Source organism: Gordionus sp. m RMFG-2023, chromosome 3 (genome assembly GCF_954871325.1).
Source record: "Gordionus sp. m RMFG-2023 chromosome 3, tfGorSpeb1-WG-v2, whole genome shotgun sequence".
In the NCBI taxonomy this organism is placed as follows: domain Eukaryota; kingdom Metazoa; phylum Nematomorpha; class Gordioida; order Chordodea; family Parachordodidae; genus Gordionus; species Gordionus sp. m RMFG-2023.
In genome coordinates, this window is record NC_088777.1 from 47,613,296 (window position 1) to 47,638,560 (window position 25,265).

Below are 25,265 nucleotides of genomic sequence, written 5' to 3' on the forward strand. Positions count from 1 at the left end.
CCGCTTTATGAATTTAAAATTTTAACTCACGCTTTTTTTTCAATGGTCCATTATATCATTACTTATAAATTTATAATTACATATTAAAATTTAAAATATAAAAATGTATATCAAAACTTATATTGCTATATATTTATAATAGGGAAATACTTGAATAATATCTTCTAAAACATTTATAAAGATATTCAATAGATTTATATTTTCTATTCTTTAAATAAATATATCTTCCATAAACTGGGGCCTCCCAGATAAAAAATATTTTGATATGAGGTCACGCCAAAGGCGCTCTATAGACTGGGTATTTATGCTTCTATTAACCGGGTCCACAAAAACATATTATTTTAAACATTTATTATTCACACTATTAAAAAAAATTTTTTTTTAACGTAGCATAAAGAATTATATAAATTTTATTTAAGAATTTTTTAAGCAAGGAATGCAATGTTTCTATGAACGTATAAAAATGTCAGACATCTTATATTTTAAAACCAGGGTTAACCCGAATTTGGATTCAGGAATGTTAAAATCGATTTAGCAGAAAATGTTAATAACAGGTAAAGGAGGTCATAACTCCTCTGAGTCCCATATTACTCCAGGTTCGATGGGTTGCCGATAAATCGGTCTCTGTTTGGTCTGTGGTCTCAAATTACACAACTAAATAATTTTAAATTTCTGACAAGCCTGTCCAAAACTCAAGCGACGTAATGTGTGTACAGCAATGACATATTTATAATACTCGTCCCTATTGACGATTAATTCGCTAAAATGCCACTAAAGCGTCGTTCGTTGAGGATAAATAAGAGGGTGACACGTTATTTGTGTTACCCATATAAGAATTTATATACATAAATGAAAATCAATTATTTATAAAAAAAGTTCCAATAAAATTTTAGCATAAATTATTTACATGAAACACAAAATGGCGTGTAACTAGCTGACGGAGCCATTGCTTTTGAATCTGACGATCAAAATAGAAAATATACATTTATTAGCGATTTTTTTACATTCTTGTTTCATATATAATTTATTTATATTTTCTTTAAAATAAAAATGGTTCAATTTTGTTGAAGTATATCGTCGATATCGTCTTTAGATTGAAAGAAAGTATAGGATAAAACGATGTTATCGACATTTTCCAGAGTGGGATCGAGCACGTAGTCTGGGTGCACGTAGAAAAATACGGGAAGATCGACCTGTATACATCGAAAGGAGAGGAAGTATTAAATATAGTATATACTATATGAATTATATAGGATTAGAATAATATCACGTGATTAATTATTATTCCAGGACTTCGAAAAAAAAAGAGAAGTTTAAATGATCGCGAGAAATTGCTCTAAGAAATACGATTAACACTGAATAGAGATCTATAAATATTTTACGACTATAAAAACGATACTACGTCGTTTGCTCGGGAGTGCTAAAAAAAAATATGGAAGCGATTGCGATTTGAGAAACTGGTTTATTTATTTTTTATCCCATAAACTTTCAAAAACTTGAGAATGTTTGTCTAATTTAAAGTTATTCAAAAATGTATAGTTGTTAAAGGATCTAGATACAAGTATCTATATCCTGTATCTAAATATAAAAATGTGGTATCTGTATCTAGATAGATTTTTGATTAAAATATCTGTATCTAGATATTATTTTAGACGATGTATCTATATCTAGATCCATTTAAAAAGTATCTTTTAACAACTCTGCAAAAATGTATCCACTATTATCCTTAACAATAATTTTAAAATCATTCTCCATGTTAAAAAAAACATTACAAAATATAGGACAACAAGATCATCAAAATAAATAATATTATTAGCGTTGTGCCGCTTTTATTTCGAATAACTTAGAAAATCCTTTTATACCTCTTCAGAAATAGTAAACAACAATTTTTATTCAAACTTTATTCAGTTTTATAATATAATTTCTAAAATATAATTTTTTAAAATAAAATCTAAATTATAAACTAAAAAAATAATTATTTAATGATTTCAATCCGATTTTTGTTCCCTTTTTTATAGGGAAGCCCTAAAAAAAATCTTTTTATAAATAGATTCAATTTTTACAACAAAAAAATAAACATTGCCAAATAAGGCCATAACATTTTTACTATTAACGAAAAAAAAAATATAATCATAATGAGTCGACGAAACCAAGAAAACAAATTTATTTTTTTTATTTTTGGCTTTCGTCTTCTTCCTCGTGATTGACTCCATCAATCACGACACCTCCCTCCTTTATTTAACTTTGACGGATCCAACAACTGCTTGTACTCCTCCTTACCCACTCGCACTACCAACGTGTCTTGCGCCACTGGTTGATATCTTTCCCGCGTCTTTCGCCCCGATGGTACTGCACGACTACTTGAAGCGACTGGCGGCGGCTCCAATTCCTCTCTGTACGGTCTTACCATCACTTCAGATCGCTCTCTCGGACACCACCGGCGGATGTGTCCCGCCTCTCCGCAGCCATAACATATAATTCTATCTCTTTCCTCGCGCACGGATTCCCTGGAACGTTCCATCGGTCTTGTCGTGATTGATGGAGTCAATCACGAGGAAGAAGACGAAAGCCGAAAAAAAAAAAAGGGAAGGAGATAAATGTTATTTTTTTTGAGATACGTAGACCTGGGGACACATTTGATGCGCAACACAATTATCAGCGCTGACGTGGAACCGCTCGCCAGCGAGTGGAGGGCTCTGGCGCAAGAAAACCAGGGAGCAATCGAAGGGATAAGAAGACCGATGGAACGTTCCAGGGAATCCGTGAGCGAGGAAAGAGAATAAATTATATGTTATGGCTGCGGAGAGGCGGGATACATCTGCCGGTGGTGTCCGAGAGAGCGATCTGAGGTAATGATAAGACCGTACAGAGAGGAATTGGAGCCGCCGCCAGTCGCTTCAAGTAGTCGTACAGTACCATCGGGGCGAGAGACGCTGGAAAGATATCAACCAGGGGGCGCAAGACACGTTGGTAGTGCGAGTGGGTAAGGAGGAGTACAAGCAGTTGTTGGATCCGTCAAAGTTAAATAAAGGGGGGAGGTGTCGTGATTGATGGAGTCAATCACGAGGAAGAAGACGAAAGCCAAAAATAAAAAAAATATATTTGTTTTCTTGGTTTCATCGACTCATTATGATTAAATTTTTTTTTTCGATAATAGTAAAAATGTTATGGCCTTATTTGGCAATGTTTATTTTTTTGTTGTAAAAATTGAATCTATTTATAAAAAGATTTTTTTAGGGCTTCCCCATAAAAAAGGGAAGCCAAAAATCGGATTGAAATCATTAAATAATTATTTTTTTAGTTTATAATTTTCATTTTTCGATTTTATTTTAAAAAATTATATTTTAGAAATTATATTATAAAACTGAATAAAGTTTGAATAAAAATTGTTGTTTACTATTTCTGAAGAGGTATAAAAGGATTTTCTAAATTATTCGAAATAAAAGCGGCACAACGCTAATAGTTATCCTGGTCACGGCACCAACTAGCGTTGTGCCGCTTTTATTTCGAATAACTTAGAAAATCCTTTTATACCTCTTCAGAAATAGTAAACAACAATTTTTATTCAAACTTTATTCAGTTTTATAATATAATTTCTAAAAAATAATTTTTTAAAATAAAATCTAAAAATGAAAATTATAAACTAAAAAAATAATTATTTAATAATCCGATTTTTGGCTTCCCTTTTTATAGGGAAGCCCTAAAAAAAATCTTTTTATAAATAAATTCAATTTTTACAACAAAAAAATAAACATTGCCAAATAAGGCCATAACATTTTTACTAAAAACGAAAAAAAAAATATAATCATAATGAGTCGACGAAACCAAGAAAACAAATATATATTTTTTATTTTTGGCTTTCGTCTTCTTCCTCGTGATTGACTCCATCAATCACGACAAATATATTATATTATATATGCCTAAACTAAAAAAAAAGTCATAGTGTTAATTGCCAGTGCTACTAAGAAGTGAGTTTAAATAAAAATAAACGTAGAGCGATATTAACTAGTTTAAGAGGGTGGTGGCGAAATTTGAGCAGTTTGCGTCGGTATATTTTGTAGATTACAATTTAAACTTAGCGTGTCGCCAAGAATTTTTCAACGCTGATAATGAAATCCGTTTTTTGGGGACTAAAAGGAGTATTTTATTATATGGGCGATGTGTTGGTGCCTGGGGTGAATCCCGAACAAAATGAACAGTAATCAGAGAAAAGGTGTGGGCGAATGTGGAAAAGAGTGTATTAAAAGCGGCATAGGTGATAATGTGGTGGGATAAACCAGTATGTTGAGACCAAAGAATAAAGTTGATGTGCAGGTCATTTTAGGATTAGTAATGGTGAATAATTATTACTGCCGCCACATAAATTATTAAAGAAAGGGTAGTGTTGAAAAGATCAGCAGGAAAAGGCGATTGAAATGTTGAAATACGAGGAAAGGTAATAATTTCGGATGGAGGTCCAGCCATTATTAGCGAGAGTTTTAAAAAATTCTGTATAGGGGCACCACATTTTGACGCCATTGTAACACCCCAGTTCAAATGGGCAGGCAGAGAGAATGGTGGCGATTGTCAAGAATTGGTTGCGGAAATCGAAGTATGGGATAAGAGAAATTTGGGTGGCTATCACTTATTATAATAATGGCAGAAATGGGTGAGGGATAGTTCTCAGAGGGAAGTTTATTGGGTCGAACTCCATTTTTGTTAAATTTATTAAGACGCGCCAAATAAGGGGACAGAGGTGGAGGAAGAAAAACATCTGAGTTTGAGGTGGGAGACAAACAACGTGGTATAGGATATTTGGAAGAACTAGAAAGTGAGAATAGAATGATGAAAAATGTGGGACTCAAATTGAGTTGGGTGAAGCGGATGAGGGAGAGGAAGTTAGGAATCGAGATCAGTTACGAAAAAGGATGGAACCAGGGAGATTAAGATCGGCCAGTGAGATCCCATACCAAAACAAAAATAAAAGGCTAAAGTATGAAGGAGATGATAAAAAAAATGAGTGTTGTGTGAATATAATAGGGAAGTACTTATATGGATATTTTTAAAAAAAATGTGTATTGTAAAATAAAAACTAGAAAAAGGTGGTGAAAAAATTATCCGAAGCATAATGTCACCGCGAATCAGTAGGTTATCAAAAGTGGAAAATTCAAAACAAAACAAAAACAAAGGGGGAAATAAGAGTTTGATGTAGAATTTAAGTCATACAACAGAAAGTGGTGTAATATCATAATGGGGTAGAATTAAATAATTTAGAGAAAGGCATAAAGAGTGAAGAGGGAGAAGAAAGGATATATTTTTGAGTTATTATAACCACAAGGAGGAGAGAAATAAAATTTGGTTGGTTGCCAATTTTGGAAAGATGCAAATTTTACGGAAAATGCAAAGAAATATAACTCGGGATTGTGTCCTTAGTTTAAAGAAATAAATATTAAATGAGATATTTATGAAGGATAGGTTTTCGGGAGATACTATAAAACTGTCAAATAAAATGTGATGTATATGTTAAATATAATCCGATTTAGTGTATATTAAACTAGGAATGAAGATATGTTTCTCGAATTACCTCAACCCAAGGCACAGCCATTTAACCCCAGTAGGAGAGGGTTGAAACCTGTGAGAACCTGCTAATTGTATCAATCACGGGATCACTTATAGGACCGATGTCCCCGTAGGTCAAAGAAACAACGGGAGGCTAGAACGCTCGCTAGAAGACTGGAGAACGCGGTCAGAACTTGTAAGATCAAATTAGCCGGTATATCAGACACCTCTCGTTACGGTAGGAGGTGATGCTATAGAGTCGAGGTCGACAGCCCCAGATGTCAGTTTAGAAGACGTACCTGATTAAATATATATGGTGGTGGGAAAAGGATACATTTTTTGATGAGGAGATGGGAAGATTAATTGAGGGGCGACTGATTCTTCAATCGAATATTCTGTTTTAATTGGGACGACGGGCAACGTATAGAAATGCTAAATTCTTTTATATTTATTTTGCGATTAGTTGAATAGATAATTTTTTTTTCTCTCTCTCTCTTTCAATATTCTTTTTATTTAATTACTCCCTTTAATATTACATTAATTGGCGATTAATGATTATTGTAATATTATTATTATTATTCGCGAAATAACTTTATTATTTAATTTAAAAACAAAACATATAAAAAAATTTTTTAAAAAATATGAAATATCGTCATTTTTTTATCCCCTTTTTTGTAGTTTGAGACTGAAAAGATTGACAGGCACTATTGGGCAGTGTGTTTAAAAGACAATGGCTGTTACAAAGAATCGAATTGCTTTGACTTTTTTTTAAAAAAAAAACTCGCTATGCACTAGCCACTATATCATCAGAGATTATTTGGAAGAGAAGAAAATAAATTCATAAGGAAATTATTTCAGAATATCAATCATTTTTTTCCCAAGAATTTCTGGTTCGTGACGAGAGAGATATTATCGAATTCAATATCACTTGTTGTTTCCAAGGAATGACTAATCGCAAATAAGTATTATCATGTCAATTCCAATTAAAACTCAATAATCAGAGATGAATCAGTTGCCCCTTAATAAATCCTCCATCTCTACATCTGTGATGTCAACCTTTCAAACCGTCGTATATCAACAAGTTCTCGTTTTTTATGCAGTCTGTAGAACTGTCGACTTTGTAGGATCCCCAACTACTGTAACGATTGGTATCTGACATATGGGCTAATTCAGTTGTACAGGTCTAATCGCGTTTCGCTTTCCAGGGGTAAAAAGCTGACCCTTGGGGTTGAGGTAATTCGGAGTGCATAACTTCATTCATCCTGGTTTAAGGTGAATGGCAGTGCAGTTAACAAAAAAGGGTTTGAGTGTGCCAAACATTAGATGGGTTAAAATTATAAATCCAAGGTGATAGAGAATGTTAAAATGCATTGGTTTTGAGTTGGAAAAATGTGTCGTTTATTTATTCTAAAATTTTTGGGAAATTTAAAAAGAAAAGATGTAATGGATTGAATAATTGTGGAAAAAATTTTAATACAGAAAGTGAAAAGTTTTTTAAAATTTTTTTTTTAATGAGTTGACAAATGTATATAAAATGTTGGGTAGTAAATTTTTTTTTATAAAAATGGTGAGTAAAAAATTGTCTGAATAGCTGTAGAAATGTATTAAAAGACAAATTAAATATAGTATGCCGTAAAAATTTACTGTGTTAATGGATAGTAATTATTTAATTGGGTAAAAAAAACTGTGGGAAGGAAGCAAACATACATAAAATGTATTTATTGAAAAAAAATTGAGAAAATAGTTTTTATTTTTTTAAACAAATTACAAAAATCTTGTCTTAATATTTACTCAAAGTTGAAAAGTAAAAAAACACACTTTTCCCAATGGGAGTGGTTATAATCTTGTCCCTGGATTTGCCACTGTAATTTAACATATTATTAGCCAATTCATTTATTAAAAAACTTAAATAGATTTATGTTTTCATAAATTTATGGACTAAAATATTAAAGATATTTATCAATATCATAAAATAAAGGAAAATGATTATAAAATTTCATATGTAATATAATATTTGATTTGGTAAATTTAATTTAAACTTATAAGACTAGGCCTTATTTATAGTAAGAGCAAAATACTGTTATGTCACTCAATGTGGTTAGAAAAGCAAAGAATTTTCATTAATTTAAGCAATTTAAAGTGTGGCAAAATTTAAAAAATTGAATGAGAAAAATGTAACCTTTGAATATTGATAAAAGGGACAATGGAGAGAAAGATCAATAGATTAAACTATTAATAATTTTTCAGAAATAACTTATTTTTTTCACTTTAAAAGCTAACACACTTTTTCATGTGGATTTAATAATTGTTCTTCAAAACAAAAACATTGAATTTTGTGAAAATATTGGGCAGCACTATATGGTAATATGGTGTAAGTTGCAATTCCAACAATAGGGGTTTCATGAGTATTTTCAGCAGAATAAAATGCTAATGCAGTTTCTCCTGGTATAACCTATAATGCATATTAGTATTAATTTAAAAAACAAATAATAACATCCAAGCTTTTTTGAAGTGGTTCAAAGTTCCAATCATTTAATGAATTTGTATCAGCATTGAAACATACACGAATAGGTCTATTTTTAATTTTTTTCATAGAATCCACCAAATTAGTTTTAAGATCCAATAAAGCAGCATTTCCTCCTAATCCTGTTATCTATTTTATAAGGCAATCAAGCGAAACTTACCACATATTTTACTTGACAGAATCTTTTGTATAAGGGAACAGCAGCATAACTTAATCCTAAGAATCCTATAGCAATTGATAATGTATAATAAAAAAAATTAATAGATTTGTTATCTGGAGCAACTTTTTGAGATTTATAAGAAAGTTTATCATATAGATATATTCGATTCGTAATCTTGATACTCAAAAGATTACCCACATGTTTTACGACTTTTAGCATATAGGAAAGATGAATTTTCAAATAAATCTAATCAGCATCAGCTGTTTTATTTAATTTACCTCCCCCCCCCCCCCACCATCCAGTATAAATATATCTGCAGTTCATGGGTGTGGGATGTGGCTTCCCAAATTTCTTTCAAATTAGGCTACAGACATTTAGCTAGGTTCTTCGGACTGTTAGTATAAAGTACTTGCAATTAGCCCACATATGTTTAAATGGCTCATAATAGAATTTCCCGAATTTTTAATATATAGTTAGATGAAAATAGGTAAAACTAGCGTGTTACAAAACATTAGAGAAGACAATATTAGAGTAGGGTTTATAAAAATTTAAAAAGCCAAGATTTAGCAAAAATAGGTCCAAACCTTAATACAATCCATGAGCAAATTTTTTAGACTTGCAGTAAATTATTTTAGCTAATATCTTCAAATAAATAAATTCTAATCAAATTTTTGCTTTTGTATAAGATAAATAATTAAAACTAATATAGTTTAAAAACTTTCATTAATGCCGCAGTATTTAAATATAGTTAATTATTTTTTATCAAATAATAAAAAATAAAATTTGAATCGATTTATATTGGGTAAAATTCCTTAGATTAATTGTAATTTTTAAAAACAGCTTTTAATTTAAATAGGACTTTTGAAAATAACACGATGATATAAGTAATCTGTCATTTATCAACATATGATTTTTCTAATTCATTTTGCTCTTCGCAAATTATGAATTTTAAAATATTTTCTCTCAATACTTTTATTGGGAAGATTGAAAAATATATTTTTTTTATCTTAATACTAGGTTTTCTTTTTTGTATTATTCTTATTCAATATCATATTCTTCATTAGTAAATATAATTTTACAAAAATTTATGTTTTTTAAAAAAAAAAAGTGTATATCATTATATATTATCAACATGGTCATTATTATTTGGAATGCTTCTAATACACACAATATTAAAGTATAAAATACAAATATTCCTATTTTTATTTTTGTTACCATACCAGGTATCAAGAATATATCATGAAATTATTCAATGACTATTTTTATAAAGTATGATTTATATATTATAGCCAATTTTATACAATTTTAGAATGAAACTGTTCAACAATTTAAAAAAGCAAATGATTTGTCAGATAAAAATTATTGCATATATTATCACCCTTATATTGATATTAATGTTACAAAAGACATAGATGCAACAATTGAAAAGGTAAAGAAGTTAATTCAGTATGTATCTTATTTAATTAATTGTCTATTATAAAATTTGACAAATCTTTGTTTAAAAATATTCTGCATTTTACCTTGTTTGATAACCATCTATATTTTGCAAATTATATGATTACTAATTATATCTTATTTATGCATTAGTTTTGGGAATGTGTGTTAAATAATTATATAATACCATGGTACAGGTTAGCATAAATAATTTATTTCATATTCATTATTTTATTTTTATAGAAAAATAACTGATGAGTCATTTTTAATTTCTGAAATTTGTCACTCATTTAAAATGGCTATATCATTGATTATATACAGATTTCAAAATGTAATTTATCATAATTATAAAGCATTTTAATACCTTATTAATTTTGAAATAAATTATCAGATCACAAGTCATGATAAGCTACTAAAAGACAAATTAATTAAAGCCTTAATTAGCCATATTGATCTGTACCAAATTTGCAAAAATGAAAGTTTTAATATTTAATAATATAATATATTGACTATATTTTTTTATTAATTATTTAATGTGAGATTACCCCCATAAACCGATTACTTAGAATAAAGACATGAAATAAATCACTAAAATTCCCTTAAGTCTCATATTGTATTCCATAACAAAGTATTACATATCATATTTACTCATTAAATGATTTGATTTTATGATTCATAAAGTCTTAGCAAACGTCAAAAACAAAGAACTGGAGATTGCTATAATCGAAAAATCCATCTCTCACCTTCACGTTACTACACAAAGCAGGAAAAAAGAAATTGAATATCTGAGATACCTTTCTTCTGAGATAGTTCCCCTAATATTCCCTCGTAATGCTTTGAAATCAACGTTAGTATATAAATAAATATATTTATAATGAATGAGATATATATTTTGGTATCAACTATAAAATAGATGATTGTATAATCAAGATGCTGCTTAGAACCATTATAAAAGAATAAATAAACTAGCTTTGCTCAATGTTTTGTATAAATTTAACAGTAAATATTGTATGCTTATAAAACTAAATAGTTATAATTGATTTTTTTTCTTTCTAACATTCACTTATTTTTTTCTCTTTTCTGGATACATTTTGATCTTTGAATTTCTGAATTCTTTTTGCATTTGTTGAAAAATTTCTTTACCAAACTCTTAAAAGAAATATCCTTTTTCTTTACCTTATTATACATATTTATTTATATCATCCCAATTTAGGATACTAACGTCTCTACTACAAGAATTGATAGCTTACAGGGTCATATTACCTTGCATGGATATTATAACTGATCCAGTTAATATATATTATTTTATATCAAATAATACAAATAATTATTAATATTTGAAATAAGGGTGGGGGGATTAAATAAATTATATCTGATTACTTTATTTGCACCATGGAATTTTCATAAGTTTAAAATCGCCCATGGTATTTTTTCTTGATTTGTTGAACTTTACACTTAAAACAAAACAATTAATTATAACTTACATTGATAACATGATAAGTAATATATATATATATATTTTAAAAAAAAAACTAATCTTAAAATATATTTATATTTAGGATTTCTTCAATTATTTGATTATCGTACTATCCGAAGAAAATGTAAATTTTTTTTTTTAAATCGACCCAATTTGATTTGAGATATTAAAAATAAATTATCATAATAATATTATTATTTTTAATTTTTTTTTAAATTTTTTGTTGTTGGGGTTAAGTTGAGCAAATATGACGCCGACCACGAACCAAGGATCATTTTACTTCAAGGCCTCTGCTCTAAGTATCCTATTCAAAAATCGGCAAGTATTCTTTTTTTTTATGAGGATCAAATAATCTTATTCGTAACTATATTTGAAAATATTAATTTTTATTATAAACATTTACTTAAACGGTTAACATGTGGCATATCTAAAAATAAGATTTGAAAAAAAAGAACTGTAAATCACCACCTTCCTTCCCAAACCATATATTCCTAATCCTATGATTTACTTTATTATGTTACTTTATACAAAATCAAAAATATTAACATTGCTGATCTGCCCTCGGCCTACTTTTTAAAGCCCACACCTAAATTTTTTAAATAAAGAAAAAATTTAACCTATTTTTTTATTGTAAAAATAGCTCCTTGTTTCTTGTAAGAATTTTAAAAAGATACCAATTTATTTGACAGAATGTAATGATATCATTTTTAAAAATTTTAACCCACCTCTTAATTTTTTAAGAAATAATAGGCCCGATTCAGCCCTAACCGAAACAATTAAAAAAATAGATCATTTGCAGATCTCTAATTAAAACTATAATTTTTTTTTAATATTTAACTCTTATTTTTTAAAAAAAAAATTAGACCATCGGCATATCTCTGAAAGAAATAGTTCACAACCAGGATTTACTTTTTCTCTTCATGAATTTTATGAAATCGGAAGGCGTTCTGAATTTAATCCAATTTTACATGTCCTTGGGTAATATACTATTTATTATTTATATCTTTTTTTTAATCACCTCAAATCGTTGACTTTTTCTAACTTTTATCATTTAGCCATGTTAAAATCTGTCCTGACCCCCCCCCCCCTCCCCCACCCACGTCCTCTCCCCGTTACCAACCAGAGTATAAAACATTTAGAAACAGCTGTAAATTAAAAGTAGCCTTTTGTGGCTAAGCTTAAACTATATATATTTCATGTTTGAATCGATTGTCCAAAATTTTGCTATTTCACACGCAATATATGACAGGGATTTACTCTAATGATTAGGCCTCGTTTACAGTAAGCGCGACATTATCACGATTCTTAAATTACGAATTAAATATTGCAGTGGCGATATCGTTTAGCGATACCTACGCATCGCGTCCATCGCTCATACCATAATAAATTAGTACTTAAATTCATAGTCTACGCCAAAGCGAAAACTATTTAACAGCTGATCTAGTTTATAATCTTTTAATGAGGATTCATTTTTTAAAAAATTTATTTACTACCTTTCCGTTGTTCTTTGCTTCCACTCATGATACATTCATTAATTTTTAAATAAATAATCTGAGGCATTATTTTTTTTTAAATGAAATCTATAAACTCGATCAGCTGTTCGCGACGCATTCAATATGAAATTCGAAGTGAAATTTGATCCACAAGTTTTACAGCTGACCGATTTTAAAAATCTGTTTATGAGATCGATTTTATTATTTTTCTTTGATTGTTATGGAGAATATTTTGAAAGATAAAAGTAATGTTGATAAAGAAAAGCCAATCACATGAACAGATTTTAAAAATCGATCAGCTGTTAAATCGCGTTGAATCGGATTCCACTGTGAATGCGGCCTGTAAATGAACAACACCATGTCGACATTCAATAATATATAGAGATTATGTGTATAGGTTTTAGATAAAATATATTGGCAAGATTTTTACATTTGACTTATTAACGGATGGTTTTAGTGATTTACATGAAACGAGGTAGCTAGTAACCAGAGTTGTTAAAGGATCTAGATAGATATAAAAATGTGGTATCTGTATCTGTATCTAGATAGATTTTTGATTAAAATATCAGTATCTATATATTATTTTAGACGATGTATCTGTATCTAGATCCATTTTAAAAGTATCTTTTAACAACTCTGCTAGTAACGTTGTTAAAAAGCCCAGATTTAAGATAAATCTTTATTATATAATCATCAAGATTTGCCACATAGATGTCCAAGCATTTCTGCCAGCTATGAGCAAAATCTTTAGGCTTACTTGTTGTAATTAGTGATGTTAAATTACCTAACTTTGACCAAACTCCAATATGGCGTGGTCAAGATTATCCTCTAAAAAATTGACTTAAACGTCTAAGTTTAGCCTCAACTTAATGAGAGACTATTTTTTTTTAGATAAAGTTAGATGGTTTAACAACACTAGTTGTAATCTTAATCTGGTTATTATTTTTACAATAGACCCGAATCGGGCTTTTTAACAGCACTAGTAGCTAGCTCGAAGTTTCCACGTTTTTAAATCGAAAGAGAAAAAGATGGTTTATAACTTTCTTAGATTATGTTATATTTTATGCAAACCAAGAGGATTTCATGAAGCTCATTCTCAATCCCGATCTCAAGTTGCCACAAATCGACATACTGAACAGGCAATGCCAGCAGATGTACAAGAACTTTTTCGATCAGTCATCTTCGGATAGAATAGACTTCGACGCAAACACCATAGCTCAAATGAAATACAGTTTATTTTAATCATTTCCATTTTTTTATGCATATCTCTAAAAATATGGTATTCATTTTTTTCCTCCCTCGATTGTTTTCGTTATAAAATATATTAATCATTTGAAAAATGTATCATTAGTTAAAAAACATTTTGCTAAATGGCCACCATTTTATTGTCACTCAATTTTCTGATTAGTTTTGAGGTGGGATGATGGTATATCTAATTTGACTTAAAGTGAGAAAGAAAGAAAGAAAGAGCCTATATTTTAAATATTATATTAACCTCAACCCAGATCTCTATGTTGCTTTCTGATTTCAGAAAATTATTGATCCTAACGGGAATTTAACAAAAAGGGAAAAAAAATTCAACCTCTTTTCCCCATCTATTTTATCTTTATTTTAAAATAGAAATTTATTATTTTTTTGATAATATTTTTTAAAAAAAAGTCTCGGAAGACAAACCAGAAAACGTCTTAAAATTGCGCAATACGTCTCCTCTTTACACGTCTAGAGAACATGTCGTTTTTTTGCTGGAAAATACATTCATTCCTCTCTTTTGCCAAAGCGGCCCAGTTTATAATTTTTTTTTGTTAAATGGCCTATCCCCATATTTTCCAAAATTTTTAGGTTTACTACGTTAAACGCTATAAGCGGATAAGGGGTTAGTATCGGTTAATTCGGCCCGAGCTTTAGACTCGTGCCGAATATAATCGGTTAAGCGTTGAACGCCATTTAAGTTATCTTTTTAAATTTTACAAATATACCTAGATGTTTCGATAGCTTTTGGCGTGAATATTTTGTTTAACGGTAGCGACACAACTATATCATATGCATCATTTAAATGGACACCACATATAAATTTTTAAAATGTCTTTCCAATAGACCTAGAGTTTAAACATGTTAAAAATACTTTCTTACTATTTTCATGAGGATTAGAATTATTTCACAATAATTATCTAAATGTTAACCCCAATTTTATGGATTATTTAAATTTATACGTATAATTTTAGATTATTTAAATAGTTTTTTAAGTTTTATCAAATAAATCTTATAAGATTACTAATATATTTTTTTTTACAGTACATCAATTGGATTTTAGGAGGCAGAAATATGTTCACTCTAGGAAAAGATAGTCTCAAGTTTTTATAAAAATTTACTTCTTATATAAACACATTTTTTTGGGGGGTGAATAACTTTTACACTTATTAAAGTTGTAAATATTTAACCAAAACTTCACATAAATCTGAAACAACGGTAAATAAAATTAGTATAAAAAAAACTATATAAAAATTTATGTTTCTGAGCATACCCGAATTGAAATATAAAAAAACCTATATCGAAAAAGAGGAAATTGGGAAAGCATTATACAAATATGATTATCTCTAATTTAATTATTCGTAAAGAAATTTAATTTAATTATTGATTGACCTTGTATTTATCTCTTTAACAGACCTAACAGGAAAAGTACAGAAATGCTTGCTGCTGTATCGAAATTAGGACACAAGATAAAGGGGGTCTTCAAAGGTTCTACAGGTCCAATTTTTTTTTTTAAAAAGAGTTATGTTTTTGTTATATAACGTGTAAACTTAATAAACTTTTTATTTGTTATATTATGTCATAGAGGGGTTTTATTTATCATCCATATGTTATCGAAAATATTTTCAGGGGTTTGCTTATAAAGGTGTCTGAAATTTCCAGTGTAGATTACCTCTTATCCACGCTGGGATACGATTTTTGTAAAATGAGATCTTTCAAAATGATTTAAGCTTTATAAATTTGGCTAGAAACCCCAGATTCGCTATTTAAAAATGACAAGCAGTGCGTCATGTATTATTATTATCGGAGACCTGGAGAGGTACCATTTGCACGGCCCAGCCCTAGTTTTATTTTTTTTCAGACCCGGCACAGATTTCATAGCTAATAATGGTGATTTAAAATATTCTTGTATTTTAAAAAAAAATATATATATTTTAGACCCGGCCCGGGTATATTTTAAAAAGTTAAAATGAGGGCCGGCTCGTATACCCGATCTCAGGGCTGGTCCAAGCCTGCTATCATTATAATTTTACTAAAAAATTTACATTTTATTTGTAATTATTAAATTTTTTAGAAGGAAATCTTATATCGTCACCAACCGAAAATTCAAACCAGGATCCTAACAGTATTACTGATTCGTCGGTAAATTTTTATTTTCGTTTTTATCCCATAAATATGTTTTTAAATATTTTATATAGTTATATTTAATTTATTTTATAAAGTTTTATGATTAATTTTTTTTTTTTTTTGAAAAGAATAATGTCTTCTTTTTATTATAATCTCGCTAATACCTTCTCCGGGTCCTTAGGATCATTTAAAAATTAAATTTAGAATATTAAATTAACATAATGATTTTCAATATTTTTATATATAATAAAATGGAGATTTTTTTATCATTTAGAATTAATATTAATTCTGAACAACTTTTATATGAAAAAGTTATTAGTGAAAATGTAAAATTTCTTAGTTTGTGTATGTTAAAATTAAATTTGCGTTTAAAGTTTTTTGTAAGCAATGTTGTCGAAAATTTTTTAGACCCACTTAAGCATCTTATTAAAATACATATTTGGCTTAAATTTCAAATCTCAAAGTTGATTAATTTTTAAATTATTCGAAAATAAAATACTTACCTCCTGTCTCCCTACAATATATTATATAGCCAAAATTAACATTATGTGAGCTTATAGATTTTGCTTACAGCTGGAAAAAATGCTTGGCCATTCATTCGCCTAATCTCGATGCTTACATAATAATATTTTAACTTAAATCTTAATCAGACTGTTTTTAAAAAATCGACCCAAACCGGGCTTTTTAACAACACCTATTTAAATTAGTAGTAAATTATAGATGTGCCCCAATGCCATAATAATTTTAAATTAAAATTAGATATAATTTTAAAACAAAACAAAAAAAATGTAAATAAATGAATAATAAGAAATAAACGATGGAACATAGGCTGTGTGGAGCCATGAATTGATAAAAAATTTTGAACGTCAGATTTTTGTTTCCTGGCGAATATAGAAATATTCTTTAGAATCACCCGTGAGAATTTAATAAAAAATTTTTTTGAATATTTAAAAATCTGAATTTTTATATCGATGAAAAAAAAATCGCTCGATTTATATCAAATTGATTTTTATTTCTTACTCCCTTATTCTCCAGCTTAAGTTAAATTTGAAATTTTTTTTTACCCGTGTATTTTAGAAAGAAAAATAAAAAAATACGATTATCCGATATTATTAAAATGGAGGACTTGCTATAAAATAGACCTAACCTTTTTATTTACTTATTACCTCTTAAGTCTTTGATCAAAATTCCTGTATTTTGAGGAGGCTTTCAAACTATGAATTTATATTTTACACAACTGTTTAAGATTCATTATGTTCGTTCATTAATATATATATTTTTTTACTTTAACAACAGTTTGAAACCGGAAACAAAAAACATCTGGAACCCTCGGAACCGTGCATTAAAGAATCGAAAGCGGAACACTTTTTTAAAAAAAAAGTTCTTGTTCTAAACTCTGATTTTAAAAACATCATTTTTTAAAAAAAACACAAAATCATAACGTATGGTTTGTTTTTAAAGATGGAAGACGAAATCGGATCCGTCGGCAGCGACCTAGCAAACGATATAAACGCCCACCAAAAGGATCTGTCGCTTCTCACCGTTACTATCCCCAAAATCGAGTCACGTGTTGATAATATTGGAAGACAAAATTTCCAGTATTATTTATTATTTTTGTAACTAGTTTTTTGTCTCTAAATCCTTCAATGGCGTCCAAAATAAATAATTTACAGGGCTCGAGATATAAATCCGCCGTAATCGGCGTTTTATATTTATTGATTTTCATTTATTATTATTATTATCAAGCTTCATCATACACATTCAAAAAATAGCGAATAACGAACACACCGCGAACGATGTATTTATAGCTCCCTTAGACTCTACCTTAACCGACTTAAATCAGAACGGTAGTTGCGGATCTGACCATTCGATCCCAAGTCTAGACAGTTGGGTAGTTGAAAGGAGGTACTTGGAATTTTACGTTTTGGAGAGCAAATTGGTCGAATTTCACGGTTTAGTCCTATTTAATTTTTGAAGTTATTTTTTTTTCTGAATGGAAATTATATTCACCTTTATATTTTTCATGTTTGTAGGAAAGAAAGAAAGAAAGAAAGAAAGAAAAATTAAAGACTATAAAATGAATAAAAACCTCGAGCTTTCTATCTTTTATTAGTAGCCCTATTTAAGATTTCGTTTTTTTTAAAAGAAAGTCATGCTCTTTTCGATCTACCAATAATCGGGGGTAAAATATATATCAGATTTATTTCATTTTAATTATTCAAATTAATCGAAATTTATATTTAGTTCGCAATTAGGATTTTCTTAAGATGAGTCATTCCTGACACAACTAGGGTATGTTCACAGGAAACAGGTTATACACAGTGTGCCAAATCATTGTCTTTTTTAAAAAAAATATTGTAACCTAATTGAATTAACCATTGGCACCCTTGAAATCGATAATAAAATTTGCGAAGTAATCCTGCCTTATTTTTCACTTTACCACGTGCCATGTGTAAAACTTATATGATTTCAGCATATCTTCTAGACAAGATGAAACCTCGGATTAAGTTTAATCTGTAGGTTAGATATTGAAGAATCTATCATAAATTCTTTTATAATTAAAAGGGCACTTTTGATTCATAGCAAAAAATTGTTATTGATGAAGAAATTCATGAAAATTCATTTCGTAGAACTAAAAAGTATCTATAAATACATCTATTGGCTAAATCTAGTATAGAAATAAGAAAATGTTATAGAAGCTGGCATTTTTGCTACGCCTGCCTACAGCCTGGCTTTCCATACCCCTTTTCATGATATTGAATTGGGTTTATTTTTGATTTCTTCCCTACCTTGCGGCCAAACAATGATTCTTTGTGATTTAATAATTATCTTTTTTTTTAGGTTCTACATACCCTTAAGGGGTGGGGTTTTCACGTACACAATTACTTAAATTTTACGCTTAGCCAATTATGATATCTAATATCTTTAAAAATACGAATAAATATAACATGATATAGGTTCATTTGAAGACGTTCAGCTGCCTACTAAAAGGGCGTTTAGCGCTAAAGACTGGGCCTTCGTCAACGCCAAAAAGTCCCTCTTCGAAAATTATTTGCAAAAACTTTGCCATAAATCCGAACTGCGAAACAGCGAGCTACTGCACAGTTTTCTAACTTCCCCGAACGAATTCGTCGATAACACTAATTACTTTTTGCCGGACCTCAGCTTAGGTTGCTCTAATTAATATACGATATATTGGATCATAGTTTTAGCTAAAAAAAACGGTTAAATCCAGTTTTTGACGTTGAACCTTTAACGTCAACCCTAAATTTTTTTCTTTTTTGAAGATATAGCTCAACTCCCGTTTAGACCGAATAAACCGATTTATAGCCATTTACCTAACTATAGGAGGTTATAGTACATACCAGGGTTGTGAACCCAAATTAAGTTTCATAAATTAAAAATTATTTAGTTGAACAATTGAGACCACTGACACAGACAGGGAACGATTCATGGGCAACTCATTGAACCCGGGGTAATCTGGACCGGGGGGGGGGGGGTTGACCTCTTTCAGAAAATCGGTTTCGATTTAGTTCCTCTTATCAAAATTTCGGCTAAATTAATTTTAGTGATTATTAATAAACATCCTTATTATGGCTGTTTTATAAAAGGTTTTTTAAAATTTTAGTATTTACAACTATAAAATAAAGCGTTTATTTTCAAATTAATTTTTTGGTTATTTTATTTTTTATATATAAGGAAAGATGTTCAAAGCACCTTTACGTTTATTACCCGAAGTAATTTACATTACATTATAACGCTTATAAAATAATTCATCATTATACTTTTACTCCTTGATCGAACTATAATTGAACTGGCATTGAAAATAATTTCTAAAGAAACGCGCCGAACCGTTGTATCAAGTCACCCCTGAAATTCACAGTTTAGCGCGAATTAGTGACGATGAATACAAAAAACACACCATATTTTGTATACTTCACCGCGAATTTAACTATGAATTCAGGATAAAAACATTTTAAAAAAGTTAGAATTATCTAAGATTTTATCTTATTTTTTAGTTAGTAGTAACCGCAAAATTAATTTTTTTTTTCAATTTATTAAAATTAGATAATAAATTATTATGTCGGTTAAACTTTTTATGGTATAGATATTTTACGTATAAAAATTATCCTATAGCTGTTCAATTTTTTAGGCCTCGGCCCATAATTTTTATTTTTTGAAAAAAATAAACACATTTCTTATAACGATTAAATAAATATCACAAAATTGTCTTTCTTTATTTTTCCTAATCCCAGAAATTTTAATTTATCATTGTTTCCTATTTTAATATATATATATAAAAATTTTACAAAAATATTTTATTTTTAGGTCTAAGCCTGGCTTTGGACCGAAATTTCTGGTTATACCTTGATTATGCAAAAAAAAACGAAACGAACTTTTAATGAACCCAGGATGTAATGTCGAACTGGAAGATAATGATTACAAATTTTACTTGCAGTTCGACCGAACCGTTATTAGTTTCCTTCAACAAAATGCCGGTCCACGAAAAAAATATTTTCCCTAAATTACTTTCCTGTAGCTTTTCCCTTTTTTGTCTAATTTGAAAATATCATCAACAAAAATGAAATTTTTAAATAAAAAAAATAATGCTGCACAAATTTAGCGTTTCAAAACTCAAATAATACATTTTAAATGCCTTCGTTTAAATTGGAGAGTTTTTTTTTATTTGTTAAATTTAGACGTTTCATATTAAAAAATAATAATTAACCGTTCAATTTAAACGTAGCTCCGTTTACGTTTTTTTTTTGTTTGCGTTTTGAAAATTTGCGTTGAAACGTTCAATTTGTGCGCACTATTACCCATCATTATTGTTTAGAATCTCTAAATTTTAATATATTTATTCTTAGAAAGGGCAGCATTTGGAACCATTTATTCAGTCGTTCATATCATCCACAGAAACTGCCAAAAATAAGAGCAAAGTGACTTACTACTCCTCCCCCGACGCCTATAACTACCTCAACAATGGCAATAATCAAAATGGAAAGTGTGAAAATAAGATTTCTAATAATTGGGTACTATATAAATTGATAATAATACTTGGCCCGAGAATTAAAATATTCTATCTCCATTTTCTATAATTTTCTGGGAGGGCAAATTTTAAAATTAAATTTCTAATCGTTTTTGATAGGATTGTTTTATCGGATTTAATTTGAGTTATTTTATAAATATTTCGAATTTTTTTATATAATTATTTATTTTTAAAAGTCATTTTTGACAAAAAGTAGTGGATATAGAATAGTCTAATTCTCATACAACGATTAGTACTTATTTTTATTTTATTTCTATGTATTTATGGCGTTTACTTTCATATTATTTGGATCTAAAATAAAACTGTCACCTTACCGCGGGCAGACTTGGGCAGAAAAGAAAAAACTTCAAGCAGATCGTGTCTACATGAATGTTGGGAAGGGTTTTGTCTCAGGGAGGTCGGCTCCTTAGGGGGTAGAAAAATAATTTGGGAATGGAGGGGAAGGGGGTTAACTATTGAAGGCATTGCCTTCGCCGGGTATATGTAAATGAAATTTTAAAAAAAACCATAATTAAAATTTTTTTAAAATATTATATCAAGCTTGATAACCCTTTGTATGAAAGGGACTTCGAAGGGCTTTCTACGTCAATTATGTGCGATGATTCTAAATTAGATGAGAATGGCTATAAACGAAACAAATATTTTTCCATGGATCAACAACACAAGAAAAAACGCAAACAATACGCCATATCAGGATTTTACGATTATTTGATTTATCTCTGTAATTTTTTTTTTGTGGACATTATAATTATATTCGATTAATTAAGATAAACACTGAAATATTTTTTTATTGTAGTTACTAATATAGTCCAACTAAACGATATAATATGCATTCACGTGATTAAGGAGGATTAATTGAGTTATCTAATTTAAGCAAAGCATTTTTTTGCATATATGCTAGGTTATCAAGCCATATAATACTTGTTAACGATAAAGGCTCTAATTAATATGGGCATGAGAGTATATAATTCGCGCCCCATATCAAATAAATTTGTATTTTATATAACAAAACCAAAAATGGCATTATTAATTAAATTTAATTGGGGGGAGGGGGGGGGGTTAATAGGTAAATTATGTAATTTAATTTAAAAAAAATGTTTTATTTAGGATGCGAGTTGTAGTCAAACTGATTAATGTAATCTTTGGATCAGAGTTCTGCATAACCCAGTCCTAAATTAATTTGGACCTGGAAATCTCTATATTTTGAACCGGTTTAAAAAACCCTTTCGTGTAAGATCGATGCCTACTTTAGATATAAAATTTTTTTTTTTAAATGTACCAATATTTATTTATTTATTTGAATCCGAAGGTTTCAATATATACCACGCGCCAGAATGGCTGATAAGGTTGCTCCTAGCTTTTAGGACGGGAATTAAACCGATATTCGAATCATTTGTTGCCACCAAAATAGCTCACAAAACCAAAGTTTTGACTCATCCATCTTTCGTTAATGATTTGCTGAAAATGATCTCTAGTTAATATTATTTTTTTTCATTTGATTTATATTTGGTGGTTAGTGGAGAGGATGCTAGGCTACTTGTCCTTATTATTTTGGGTTAACACCTTCTCAGTGTCATTATCGATTTGATATGACTTCAAGGTTCCAATAAATCATTGATATCCTCACGACCTTACAATTTTAGCATAACCGTGTCTCAACTCGTGACCCCCCCCCCCCCACCTTGCTCGAAAAAATATATATAAAATTATGAAATTATAATAAGTAAAAAAAAATGACCCTCCCTCTCCCAGCACGGGCATGGGATATATGTTACGCCCATGAATTTGAGCTATGACAGATAATACATCGGCATGTAATTATTCCCCTATACGTATAACCTTTTTCCTTTAATCGTATCTAAAATGTTAGAAACCATATTCCCTACCGTCTTAAAGGAAGCAGCAAAATCGGCTGAAAAAGATCATTCAAAAAAGAGAGAAAGATACATAGCGGCCAAAACTTTGCTAAACAAAAAATCGTCGTTCCTGAAATGGGTCATGCCGGAAAAAAATGTTGAAGGGGGAACCGATTTGCTGTTCGAATGCTTTCAACATCCAATTTTAAATAAGCATGTATAATAATAACTAATCTATTTTTTTAAAACATTCTACATTTTTTTTTTAGTATAAGGTTAGAGTTTAAAAATATGTATTTCTATTTGGGATATCCTTCAATTTATAATCATCTACTCATAAGCAATTTTTAACTTCGAAAAATCAGATTTGACCAGAATATGTATTACATGATGTTTATAGTATTCACACAAGAAATTCAGACAATTTTGATTATAACTTTTGAAAATATACACAAAGGTTTGTGACACTCTCACACATGCTGAATACACTTCCGGTCAAATTAGATTCTTCAAATTTAAATATCTCCCTCAGTAAATGATATAAAATGAGATTCAGAGAATTTCATGGATTCCATTTCCCTAATACGACATATATATTTTTCAAAATTTGGTGTATGAAAGTGAGGCTAAATAAAGAGAGCCTGGTTTTAAGGGTTAAATATTGAAGTTAGGCGCCTAGCCAGAGAGGGAATATTTCTTCCCTCCGCAAAAATTTTACGTATATTCCAGAGACCCGCCACGGACTGGGTCGTAATTATTTTTTTATTTTAAATACACCCAGCTATAGTGTATGAAATGTTCAGATATCCAATGAGACAGAATTTGCCGAATAGAAAATTTTGAAACTTTCTGTGTCGCATGAAGAAAGATATTACAAAAAGCATGCCCAACAACATGTAAACTTCGACTCATGCTTTTACTGCATTTTTTGGATTTATAAGAGCCTATTTTGTGTACCCTTTGAGGAATATTAGAATAGCCGGAATGAGATACTTCATCTAAGCTAATACATTATTAGATTCAATATGACAGCCAATTTTTTTTTCATTGGAATTTAAATAATAAATTATTTAATTACACCACAATTTTAATGCAATATTTTTCAAAAAAATGATATGGATTTGGCCGAAGTTATGAGAATCGCGAATTTTACTATATAACAACTTATAAAACTAATAGATAATATCTACCATATCAAGAGATTTATATGATTGTTTAGGTGAAAGCGAAAGATTTTGAGATTCGCAAGCCTAGAACTTGCACTTGGCCAAACAAATGTCAATATTAACATTGACTCAATTGAGGATTACTCTAAAGTAGTCTGTCCTTCCTATTCCACTTTTGAATGCATTTTTGACCCAAAAGTTCTATTAATTTCAAAATTTAAATCTAGGTATGGAAAAATTAATTTTAGTAGGTAATCGTTCAAGAAACGCGATTAAAGTCATTGCTTACTTTAAAATATATTTTGGAGTTTTTTTTCCACAAATATACTAAAATTTCTGTATCTGCCAACATTTAGTACAAGCACACATGAGGATTTTTTCTTCATTACGGTGAATAAAAAATCTATCTCAAAAGAATGACATCGAAATTTAATCCCCATTCAGAACAAATTATTGAAAATTGGTGCAAATCGTAAAGATTAAATTTTTCATTTATGAATGATATTTTTCAACTAAATTATCATGTAATGTTTACTTCTATATTTCACTGTGATTTAACATACCGCGGTGATAGATATATATTTTTTAACAATTATGACATTTTATTATTTGTGTTCAAAATTGTCATTTTAATATGTGATTGGTTATAATAATTTTATACTGATTAGATCTAAATATATTTTTAATGATTCAAAAAAATTTTACCCCTCTTCCCCCTCCTATTAGAATTCCTGGCTTCGCACCGATGCCAATGTTTATATGAATTGGGGGCGGGGTTAAAAGATATGCGTTTTTTATTCTTACAATATGCATAAATAGGGCAAAATATGATGATTTATAATTTATTAATCTCATTTTATTTTGCATATAGTGTAGTTAAATTTACAATCATTAAACCTAACTTTTTAACTTATTATAAGATATTTATATCTACGTTCAGTTTTTTATTCTTAATTATATAGATTATGTTTCAATATTTTTGTATTCATTTAGTTATCCTACGTGATACTTGACATAATAATATCGGACGTTTTTCCGGAATTGGCTAAGGATCATTCAAAAAATTGATTAATGACAACATCAGAAACAATCTCAACGACAGTATTCCTCCTTAATAAAAACATATATACATATCGTAATTCGTATTTATTATTATATTAATGAAATATAGCATTCGTCAAATTTATTATAT

At 29.2% G+C, this 25,265-nt stretch overlaps 2 protein-coding genes across 2 annotated transcripts; one reads left to right on the plus strand and one right to left on the minus strand.

Annotated features, from left to right (window-relative positions):
• Positions 1–997: 997 nt before the first annotated feature.
• Positions 998–8,441, minus strand: LOC135927063 (cytochrome c oxidase assembly protein COX11, mitochondrial-like). Its single transcript, XM_065462999.1, has 4 exons — positions 8,235–8,441; positions 8,033–8,191; positions 7,823–7,990; positions 998–1,193 (listed from the first exon to the last, which is right to left on the minus strand). The coding sequence occupies exons 1-4, from the start codon at positions 8,439–8,441 to the stop codon at positions 1,056–1,058; spliced, it is 672 nt and encodes a 223-aa protein (XP_065319071.1). The 3' UTR covers positions 998–1,055.
• Positions 8,442–9,951: 1,510 nt separating this feature from the next.
• Positions 9,952–25,258, plus strand: LOC135927064 (sorting nexin-14-like). The gene is made up of 21 exons (XM_065463001.1): positions 9,952–9,987; positions 10,048–10,135; positions 10,338–10,503; positions 10,870–10,945; positions 11,216–11,257; positions 11,371–11,451; positions 11,997–12,111; positions 13,702–13,857; positions 14,286–14,410; positions 14,919–14,977; positions 15,289–15,371; positions 15,949–16,016; positions 17,463–17,599; positions 17,748–17,953; positions 18,959–19,171; positions 19,701–19,738; positions 20,870–21,034; positions 21,592–21,772; positions 22,361–22,525; positions 22,922–23,124; positions 25,067–25,258. The coding sequence occupies exons 1-21, from the start codon at positions 9,952–9,954 to the stop codon at positions 25,139–25,141; spliced, it is 2,478 nt and encodes an 825-aa protein (XP_065319073.1). The 3' UTR covers positions 25,142–25,258.
• The last annotated feature ends 7 nt before the right edge of the window (positions 25,259–25,265 follow it).

Bases quoted from the DNA above. Each gene is read 5' to 3' on its own strand.
- LOC135927063 (XM_065462999.1), bottom strand. From the start codon at position 8,441: ATGCTAAAAGTCGTAAAACATGTGGGTAATCTTTTGAGTATCAAGATT. The intron at 8,192-8,234 runs GTAAAATATGTG...CTTATAAAATAG, and splicing joins TATACAAAAGATTCTGTCAA to ATAACAGGATTAGGAGGAAA. The intron at 7,991-8,032 runs GTTATTATTTGT...TATGCATTATAG, and splicing joins CACTTCAAAAAAGCTTGGAT to GTTATACCAGGAGAAACTGC.
- LOC135927064 (XM_065463001.1), top strand. From the start codon at position 9,952: ATGGCTATATCATTGATTATATACAGATTTCAAAAT. The intron at 12,112-13,701 runs GTAATATACTAT...ATGCAAACCAAG, and splicing joins CCAATTTTACATGTCCTTGG to AGGATTTCATGAAGCTCATT. The intron at 22,526-22,921 runs GTTAATATTATT...CTAAAATGTTAG, and splicing joins TTTGCTGAAAATGATCTCTA to AAACCATATTCCCTACCGTC.